Raw genomic sequence first — 12,263 nt, forward strand, 5'->3', positions numbered from 1 at the left:
ATACATAAATGACATATCTATTCAACCTTTCGACCCATTTATAAACAGGACATTTTTTATAAAGCGTAAAAATACCTTGAAAGCATTTTTATTTTTTTACTTTATTGTTGTCTTCCCCCAAATGAATAATGCACACGTATGCCACTCGTAAAATTAAAGGGTTTCAACGCCCCTTAAAATATAGTACTACCAGAGGTCGCTATTGTATGAATACGTGTCAACTAAAAAATAGACTATTAAGCAGTTTAATAGAAACGGTAAAATAATTATACAAAACAATGTTTTAAAATATGTTTACCTGAAAAAAAAAGGACCGCAATAATTTCAAAATACAAGTGGATTTATTGCACTTAATCGAGAAAAATTCCATAATATTTTAAATTATTTTAATATACGATAAAAACATTTATAATAAAAATATTTGATAATATTATGGTTGTTTTTATAGAAACACATAAGTACATGATTACATTACATATTTTACCTTCTTATATTATTTACATATTTATTGTTTCATATTTTAAGGTTATGTACTTTTGATTTAAATAATTTATTAGAAATATTATGAATTTTATTTTTTTTTTTTTGTAAACACACCTATTAATTTATAAAATGCAATTTACTTGGTGTTAATCTCATTTTTAATTTGCAATACGCAATAAATGTTTAATATTATGCTAGATAATTAAAATTTCTATACTTAAGCCTAAAACGGTTAGATAAACAATCATGAGGTTTAAGTATAGATTACGCTTAGTTAAAATAAAGGCATTTTAGCTTATAATATAATTTCTGTATTTAAACTGTATATTAAAGGATCTTGCATAGTGCAAAATATTTTATATACATAATATGCTTTACATTAGATCCTACTTAAGTTTTACTAATAATTGTAATTTATTGTTGATTGTAGATGCTATTTAAATTGAATATAAATTAATAAAATCTTATTTCACGCAAAATTTACTGTCCTACCTCCTCTCAGTCCTCTCCTTCAAAAACTTTAAAAGTTTTAATGTGCCGCTACACATTACTCACTCTTCGAAACTCTTCCTTATTCAATCTAACGTAATTTATTATAATTATAACATATCAATCAATCGCCTTATACGAGTTATTACTTATGCTTTCTTGAGTTAGACATGGTTTTTATGAGACCTTTTATTTAATTTTTAGTATCTGTGTATAATTGTTCTCATATATGTTATCGCGTCTTAAATTTAATACAACATTCAATCATACCAATAGTTTACATTTTTAAAGTTTGCTCCGTTTTTATATTAATATATAAATATTTGTATTTTGAAACATCGCAGAAATATAACTTTAATCCATATATACATCGAATAAAGATGTTTTAGCAATTTAAGATCGATCGTGGACAAAATGTATTTAATACATTTTATAACACTTATGGATAATAATAACAATGATATTATGTCGGTATTGTTTTCTAATTAAATTTGTGACCAAAAAAAAACATTCAAATGATAAATCCTTAGTTAAAAAAAATATATAATAAATAACACAAATAATGTACATATTATTTTATATCTCAATATTTTTCTCCTTAATTATATCATTCTGGGGTGATGTATTGTTTCTTGAATTAATATATATTTACAGCTAGATTTGAATTAACTTATTTTCTAACAAACCTTCTTTGCATTTCCACAATCTAAACTTCTATACGTCATATTATAACCTAATATTTTCTTATGTTATAATTATCACGTTAAAGGGGATTGGAAAACACTGAATATTTTGTTTTTGTTTAACATACGTGCAACATAGAATTATAGACGTTTCTATTTCTAAGGTACAGATTGAGACGATGAAGTGTTAATAGTATCTTGAAAACAAATTTGAATTTGTCGTCAAGTCTTTTTAAGATCGACTTTCTCATATTTATTATTTTTTCATTTTAAATTATCCAAAAATTCAAATATGCCAATTTTTTTTATTATAACGTTTTTAAAATTTTGGGGAGTTAATATAAAAAATGTAGGAAATTCGATATTAATAAGACTTGACGTCAATTTCAAATCTGTTTCCAGAATTCTTATCACTTCATTATATTATTAAAATTGGTACGTTGAAAAAAACACGTCTATAATAATCCTATGTTACGCGTGTATTAGACAAAAATAGAAAATCACCGCTTTAGAAATTAAAAATAAAAAAGATCCGACTATGATATACAATAAAACCTCGATTATCCGAACCTGCGTTATACGAACCCTCTATTATCCAAACTGCAATTAGCGTATCCGAACATTAAAACTCGTATCCGTGATTTGGCTGCAGAAAAGCGCGTTGCAGCTCATCGTCAAATAAAAATCAATGATTTTGTCAAAAAAATATAACAAACGTTATACGTTCCTTATGTATGTAATGTATTTCAAATAATGTAATAAAATATTTATTATAATAAATATGCATGTACATATTATAAAATATTTAACTGTGTTTTAAAATTTTTTTTTTTTAATTTCCAATATCCGAGTTTTTGCATATCCGAACTAGGTGCAGTCCCAATTAGTTGGGTTAATCGAGGCTCTACTGTAATAGTTTTTTTGTTATGTTCATAAAGTTAACGCCGTTTACTAAGACTACCTATAAATCGTCAATTTATATACAGTAAATAATACAACTAATATTAAACTAATATAATTAATAATTATTGGCTAACTAATGATTACAAATTAACTTCAAAATATCTAACAAGTAACAACCATAAACATAAATGTAAGTTAGGTAGTTTGTTTTTACAAACTGTCTGTGAGCCGTCAAAAGTGAATAATGAAAAGATGCCTCTTTGCAACGACAAGGTTTACACTGTCCTAATCTAGCATTGGATATACAATTTATGATTTAATTTTTTTTTTTTTTTTTTTTAATCAACAAAGTTGTTCTATTTTGATCTTTGACATACAAGTTCACGCGAGATAAGTCGAGAAAGGTTTAACTGGAATTCAATAACACCGATGAGTGTAAATGACTGACGTCGAGTAACGGTCATCTCTGGTCGTTTTACGTTTGGAAGGATAATGTGGAAATAATAGAAAAAAGACAGACTACAAAAACTTTTGGTAAAATATGTACATCTCGATATACATCAGACGGGTCTCTGGGGATGATGGATAGAGAAAACGTAGAAATGAGTGGAGAAAAAGGGCTAACGATGTGGAATTACATAACCGGCATAACGAGATGGATTTAATATCGGAGAAGAGAATAGATACCAGCAGCCAATACGAGCAGACGAATGATTGGATATAAAAATCTAAACGGAAATGAGTTTTTCTTTTTATACGTTTTTTACACGCATTATGACTTACGGTCAGGCCCTTGGGGACCGATAACTCCGGGTGGCAACTTGCAAAGGGCGACAGAAAACCGACTTTCGTTTTTCGGATTCATTGTCATGATCGCACCGCACAATGACAATTTATAGATTTTGTACAGGAATACGTGGCAAACAACATAAAAACACACATATTTTTGTCCTATATATTAAAAGAAAAATCAATGCGATATTTTTCTTCGATTGTAACTTCACACCACCGATGGCATAAAATGAATACGACGGTAATTCTTTTAAACTGTTTGATCCGTCGTACAGTTTAACAAGCTAACCTTAAACAACCTGTTGATCGAGCATTGACTAACGATTTTATAAATATTAATAAACGTATTGTACTCGTACATAACGCATTTGTATTTTTGCATCACACTTGTAGGTACATTTTTATTTTAACCATTGACATCGTATTTTCAGTGTAATAATTAAATTATTATGAACCATGTACATTTTATTTAGATTGAATTTCCGATATTTGGAAACAAAAAAATAAAAATTTAACGCAAAGCAACCATCTACCACTAATTTAAATTACATTAATTATTGTTTTTCGTTTGATTTAATTATATACATTTATGTGTGTATAAAAATACAATTACTAAAAATTAAAAGTTTCATGTACCATGTAAATTAAATTAATCGCATAAAAAGACATATTGTATCATAAATATTTTTTTAAAACACATTTTAATAATTTTATCATATAATATTTTTTATTATTATAAGAATAAATTGACTTCCATAACAAAAATAAAATAAAATAATGCAGTACCCATTGGTATTAAGGTCAATTCTAAGAAAAAAATATGAAAATAAAGCTAATAAAATATGTATCAGATAGTAAATAATAATAATTTTAAACTGGAAATTTGAAATAATTTTAATTATGCTCACAAAATGTTGATTATTTAATAGTTAATTAACCGTGAACCATAACACATTAAAAAAAAATTGGCTAAGTATAATTTCTTGTTACCCTTCTTTTCTAAATGATAAATGTGACTAAATAATAACTTATCTAATATATGAAAAGTTAACAAGTTACTAACCACTAAACATATAGTTATTTTATGCACGTACAACGTACACACAAGGACTAAGGTTATTAGATTACCATAAGATATTTGGAAATTTATTCGTTTTTGGTTTAAAATTAAAAATGAGAAAGTATAATGATTATTGAAATCTTCTTATAATATTTTATAAAATTTATATGTATTTTTTATGTTCGATTTAAAAACTATTTTTGCTCAACAGAGTACGTGTTTTTTACACAAAAAAAAAGCTCATCTTGAATTTTAAGTTTCAATTCTTAAAACCACAAAAAAAAAAAATTGTTATGGTTTTGTGAATTTCTTTTGTGTACAGGATTTTATACAATAGTTTAATGCAATGAGTGTCGTTTAATGCCATAACTATTGATGACAAAATTTTTATTGTATTGATTTAGCAGGAAAATATTAAAACAAATAATTAAATAAATATTTACTTTTCATTAACTGAAAAATACGTCTTATTATATAATATGTTGCAAATTAAAAACAAATACAATGGTATTTATTTATTGTTTATATTTGTTACTTGTAGCTTTTTTACGGATATTTGAAAACTTCTACATATAGATATAAAAATATTCCACGAAATGAAACGATTCAAAATGATTCATCGTGTAATTACATGAATACAGTACCAATAATAATCATTATAATTAAGCATAATTAACAACTTTTCACAAAATATTAGCGATTATTCTAAATTATGACTTTTATATGGTTAAAAAACAAGAGAAGACGTAAAAAGTAAAAAATAACAGTTAAAACTTAATTTTTATTATTTATAGAATTTATAAATACAGATGGATAGGTACAATTTATGTTGCCGAAATAAAAAAATAAAACACTAAAATTCATGAGATTTTTACAAAATAATATACAATTAACATAATATTATAACCATACAATATTAATCAATAATTTAATTAATATTTTAGTCTAAAAATTTAACTTCTAATTTCACATTCAAACGTTTAATCGACTTGGACTATTTCTTTCTTTATTTCTTAAAAATGTACCTAATCTAACCACCCTAATTTAGACCTTTAGCAATAAATAATTATTAATAAAGACAAGGGATACATCTGTTATCTTACGGTTCAAACATATATCTTAATTTATAATAGTAAAACTACGTTATTTTATTAGTATCCTAGCAATGAAAACTAAAATAAATCCTGTGTAAAACCCCATTCGATATGTTCTACTTATTAATTTTAATTTTAGGTTCCGTACATTATATTATATTTTGAATTATTGTACACCATTTTTTTTGTTTATAAAATTAAATTAAATAAGTAAAATAGTACTTTGTTACATGATATAGAAAAATAAAAAAGTAAAATAGATTTTTTTATTCAAGAATTGAATTACATACATAAGAGATTTATTATTATTAAATAATGTGAGGTATAGTTTTATTCTCGTGAGAATTTCATAGGTTTACGCTAAAGTTAGCCGAAATAGCTGTTTGATTTTAGTGTTATAATTTACCAAGTAAACTTTTTTTATTAGCCTTGCTTTATTACGAAAAAAGTGTTAACTCGATTTGATATGTCATTTTGTGCACATACAATTTTGACGAAATCGATGGATGGAACTAATATTTGATTCCCTGGAGTATTTACGGTAGACCTTCAATAAAATACATCTTTTCCATGGGACCTTAGATTTTATTATATTTCCTTGAAAATGTTTACGGATTTGCCGCCCACGTGTCATATCCGATATTATTATTTTTGGATCTGAAAAAAATACGAAAAACTAAAGTTCTTTGTAGTAATCTAAAGTATTAATATAAATATTAATTTAATGAACTTAATAAGGGTACATTTCATGATTTAAATTGATTTCAGTGCTTAAATATTATTCTATGATAATATGACCCTTAAATAATTGATATTTCAACTACAAAATGTACAAATAACTTCCTAATAAATCAATTCCTCTTAATATATAAAATGTCTTACAACTTTCAAGTGTAATGTTGCATAATGGATGATATTTAAAAAAAATGCATTATAGTACTTAATATGCTTAGAGTCTCAATTAATATTCGTATGATAATATTACTCATTACCATATTCGGTGTACATATTATAGACTCGAACTGTATTTTCGTCACATTCGTAGTACACTTTAAAGTTATAAACTGGATATAATTAATTTTTCACAACTAAATCTAAATTTACTTATCTAACCACAAAAATATTTACTTATATCTAGTTAAAATATAATAATTGACTATTTTGAGTCTTAAAAATAATTCAAAGTATACAATGTTTGATAAACTGAGATAATAACTCCGCCAACCCTATTTAATAATAATATTATGCTAATAATTGTACAAGAGCAACTAGTGTAATTTGACTAAACAAGTAAATAATAATTATATATTATTTAATTTTATTCATAAATATCAATCATTTGGTTTAGATTTTCGTAAAATTAAATAATAAATTGTACAGATGTTTCATTTTATTAAAATATACATACACCCAGTAAAAATGGTATGTATTGTACATATTTTTTTTTAACTATAATATAACTAATTCACATTATAGTAGATTAATTGGTATAAATTTGTTGGGTATGTTCAAATCTTCAGATTGCGAATTTATCTAATCTATTTAAAACTTTATAATAAGATATATTTTTCAAAAAGAAATTTACATAATACACTTAATTTAAATTTTATGAAAAGATTAACTATTTGAAAAATTAAGTGATTTTTAATAACAAATTAAGTATTGCACTATCATACATAATAGATATATCTATTTTCATATTGGTGTCAATATATACTTATTGTTACTATAAAATCAAATACGTATATTATTTTACAAAGTAGATAAGTATTTTTCGATAGTATATTATATATTTTGATAGTTGTATCTGAATTAGCTGTAATACACTAAGTAATATGTTATGATTTATATAGACAAATAAATTCTTTAATTCTCTAACAATTGAATTCAGTTATTATTTAAATGTAAATGTTTTAATTACCTAAAAGATTAAGTTTAGTCATTTTTTATAACTAAATTATAATAGTTCTATTATATTGCTTAGTATTTATAGAATTATAAATAATAACTAGGTTTTAATTTAAAATTTGAACCTATGACATTTTTTGTTCTTAAATTTGAGGAGGTTGGTAACTATATAAAATTAAATTGCTATAAATCTTTTTTATAACTTATTCGAGTGAATAATTCAAAACAATTAAATAAATATCTAAAAAAAAAAAAAAAAAATAGATCTGTAACATTTACACAAAATTCCGATAAAATTCAAATAAAGTTCGTTCAACTTTAATTAAATAAATTGAAGTCATTAAAAAAGTTAATAAAGTAGTTTATACAAATCGCTTCCACTGTTCATTTTAACTCATTCGTATTCATAATACCATAATACTTACCTATTTCAAATGAAATAACCTCGGTAATAAAAATTTTTGCATTCGATATTAAAATATATAAAATTATTTCAGAATGTCAATGTTCTTTTTTCGTTTGCACAACCTTCGCCGTGAGGAGGAAATAAAAAAACAACGGAAACGAGGCATGAGGCACAGGCATCAGCTAACACTGGCCCCCAGCCGGTTGTTTGAAAAACCACCACTAACACCATCTGATAGCCTAGACGCGGTAGCCTTACAAATTCCCAGGTAAGATGTTATTTATTACAGTTAATTATGATTATTCGTAATATAAATGATAACAGTTTAAAAGTACTCTTATTTGAAGCACTAAAAATCTGCGTTGTATATATTCATATTAAATTGGAGTAATAAACTTAATACCCCTCAGTCAAGAGTGGATTTAATAGTATAATATTTATATATATTTATATAATATTATACAACCATTTCGTAATTCAATTAATCAAAAAAATAGTATAACAAAACATATTTTACTTAAATAAAAAAATATTTCAAATGAAAAAATGTTTGGTTTTTTTATCTTATTCATTATATTTTACTATTAAAAATGCATACTTTATTTTAAATTAAGTTACAAATTTGATTTGAATGAAAGGCAATTTCAATAAAAAAAAATAGAAAAATAAATACTATACGTACTAGTTTTAAATGTTTCTGATTTAGGATAATATTTTAATAAATTCCATTTTTGGTTTTGAAATTTTAAATATTTAAAAAAAAATGTTAAGTTAATAATTCCAATATAATTATAGTTATAAACTTATAACTTAGAAAACTGAATTGAACTATTTTACTTATATAATAACAATGAGTAAATCATAACAACTTTGGAGCAAACAGAATTTTAATCATTTTAATGAATAAAACCAATAATGATAACAATAATTTTTATAATAATAAATTATTAATACAATTAAAATAACTATAATATAGTAATCACTTCTCAATAGGTGACTTCTTCCAACAAAATGGTTATTATTTTTTGGTTCAAATTTCGAAAATATTATGCACTGTAATGCATAATATTATCAATTCTACATATAGAAAGTCAATATAGCTATTTTGTGAAAATTTCTAATGAATATATATTATATATATTATTATTTTCTTTTTAATTTACAACAAAATAAAAAATTGACTTTATTTTGATTAAACATTTTCTTTTTACCTAGGTTTTTTATTTTTATTTTCCCAATTATTATGAAATTTATAAGAAACGTTTTACTTTTGAATTCCAAAGCATCAACTAGATTAATTTTTTTATCTAAAAAGATATTTAAGTTTGAAAATCGAAGATTTTATTCTGCTATAAAAAGTTAGTTTAGACATAAAAATAAACAAGGTGAGATAGCACTCATCTGTACGTTAGGTTTTGAGTGGATTACTGTTTAATGGGTATGTTTAATTTTAATCCAATGATAAAACATTTTTACGAAAAACGATTTTGAGTGTAGACGGTATCAGCCAATATCACTGTACATGTTTTTTGATATAAAGTATTTTGAAATATTTTTTTCCAAAAACGTTATACTTGAAAATATTATTGTTATTCTGCTTAAAATCCAAAACCATGTGTAGGTTTTTTTTATACAAATGTAATGAACATAATTATTGTTTTATATTGTTTTAACATATGAGTGGGTTATTACAAAATATACATTTAGAAAATCAATTGTATATTATTCAGTTATTCCTGTTAGTTTGCTAGTCTCAGCTGGTTCTTGATTGCTTTTTTAAGTTTGTAGAAGAAAATTCTTCTATGAGTTAATTTTAGAGTGTGAAAAATCATTCCTTCATTCAGAATAACAAGTATGGTATTCCAATGTCTTTGTTCTCTGTTTAGTAATTTATTGTAGGCAAATTATTTGCCAGACAACTTTTACAAAGATACTTATAAGAGTTTATTTTGAAGAATTTGTAATTTATTCATTTCTGTTTGAAAAGTTTAGACTTACACTATACAAAACGATAAGATCAAAAGTGATTTAACTATTTATAAGTACAACTTTAGCCTGTAAGAATCATTTAATTTTAAGTGTTATATTATGATATAGCTTATACTCTATAAGAGGTATTGCAATTTTATTCTCGTGCATCCTTGATTTCATTTCCTTAAAATCGTTCCTGAAATAATCACAAAATAAACATAACTTAAAGTATTAAGTTGGGATACATACAAAGTATATGACATTGTTGTTAATAATATTAACAACGTATTTAGATAGATCATTTTCAAAATACTGTGAACTATTTTTAAAAATTCTGTAAAAAACTTAACTACTTAAAAACTACAAAAATAAAATGAAATTCACTCCATTACACATATTATTTAGTTTCTTTCATTATTTTTTTCAACGGTTCTTGTATATTGTATATAATATAAATAATATTATCATTGACATAAATAAAAATAACCTACTGGTATCTTATAATTTATTAGTAAATTAGTTGGGATCTAACCTTAAATTTGATTCACTTATTTTGTCACCAAATTTGTCTATTAGTTACACTGAACTTAACAATGTTCAAAATAAGTTTTTAAAAAGTATATCCTATTATAATATATAAATCACAAATTTCCTACTCTAGAGACTCCATTATTTAAATAAAGGAAACTTTGGGTTCTTATTGTCTCTACTTAAAATTTAATTTGACTGACATTGTGTTTATTTTTAATATTCTCATTGGGTATGTTCTTTGTCATGAATTATTAGTTTTGATAAAGTTCCAGATTCTTTTACTTTATACACGCAATCTATATTTAATTGTTATTTTACATTATAGGAAAAATACTGGTTAAATATCCTTTTTTTCTTAGAAATATTCGAAGCTCAGGCCAATAAAATTTCTTATTCAGTTAATTATTTTAATTCTACTCGTGATAATTTTAAAATAAATACTTTATTGTAATAAAAACCGCTATTAGTTTATTTGTTACCTAACTTTATTATTAGTCTTAAACGTTTAAATTTATAAAATATTATTGAAATTTTGTTTTGTTATTATTTGAATATATATCTTGGTTGCTGTTTTTTTTGTATACTTATACTTCTTAAAGGGTTACTGCCCGTTTATTATACAATAAAAAAATAATATTTTTTACTGTTTTGGGTGACAAACTTGTATAGACTAAAATTATTCAATATTTATTTGCTATAAAATTTAATGTCAGTTTTAATTTCTTTGTTTTTTTTTTTTTCATTTAATGTATTTTATAGTAAATTGTAAACCATGTGATAATTACCTACCTGTTTAAGTTTCATTTAAAATACGAATTGAAAAATAAACACAAACAATGAAAAATACATTTATTATACGATAATAAATGTTAAGTTATAATAATTCGTTTTATTTTTACTTTTATTGTGTTCAACTTACACCTCTAACTTTTCATAAAATTAATAATTTATGGTCTAAAATAATATTTTTATATTATGCAATTCTTACAAGTCAACAGTTTAATTGTTTCTTACCATTTATAATTTATAAACTGAAATAACAAAATATTATCCATGTATAATTTCTAATATTATGTCTATCATTGATACTTTTACTATGTATTATTATAATGTTATATACAATTGTGTACATTATTTTGAATGGTATTCTCAAATGTTGAGATATTTTATTTATAAGCCTCTAAAAACAAACATGTTTTACGTTTGCATACTAAAAAAATAGAAAAGATCGTAAATGTAAATTCACAATTGAAGACACTCTTGGGAAAAATATGTTGGTCTGCTTTATATAAGACATTTGAACTGTTTTTACATAATTTAACATTTTTATTTTTTGACAAAATTTATGTGTTTTGGTATTGTTGTATATTATAGTTAACACTTTTTATATAACCAGTTGAAGTAATGTATAAAACATTTTGAAGGTATCTCAATTATATCACAATAAAATATATGTATTTATATACACAATAATCATAATAGGTATACATAACATTCTTAGATACAATACAATATGTGAACATCAGCAAATACCTAGTCAATTGTTTAACAGAGTTAATTTAATATTTATTATCCTTTACTCAAACATAGGTACCTATAAATACATTATAAACACTTTTTGATGAAGCAATTAATATATAATCCTGCACCTTATAACATTAATTTAGTAATACCTGAAAACAATTAAGGTTTTTTTTTTCTTGTTGTTTAATATAAATTATAATTTAATTTTTTATAAACAATCGTGTTTATATTTATATGCAATTTAAAACAAAAATTCTCTATATTATGCAAATATGTAAATTCCAAACTCTTATTTTATAATTGGTTATTTTGTAAGAAAAATTATTTTACCAGATACCATGTTTTTCATATATTTACTGTAAATTTAATACCTATCGTTCATTTGTACTTCATACTTAGTTTTTACTCGAAAAATTATC

General features: G+C 23.5%; 1 protein-coding gene across 1 annotated transcript in view; it reads left to right on the forward strand.

Moving 5' to 3' along the window:
• The window catches only part of LOC113559200 (potassium channel subfamily T member 2), a 155,949-nt gene that overhangs the window by 56,093 nt on the left and 87,593 nt on the right, over positions 1–12,263 (forward strand). Inside the window, exon 2 of the mRNA XM_026964826.1 lies at positions 7,910–8,086. Within this exon, the coding sequence (XP_026820627.1) occupies positions 7,911–8,086 (176 nt within the window). The 5' untranslated portion in view covers position 7,910. The remainder of the gene's footprint in view (positions 1–7,909; positions 8,087–12,263) is intronic.

This window comes from Rhopalosiphum maidis, chromosome 1 (assembly GCF_003676215.2).
Source record: "Rhopalosiphum maidis isolate BTI-1 chromosome 1, ASM367621v3, whole genome shotgun sequence".
Taxonomy (NCBI): Eukaryota; Metazoa; Arthropoda; class Insecta; order Hemiptera; family Aphididae; genus Rhopalosiphum; species Rhopalosiphum maidis.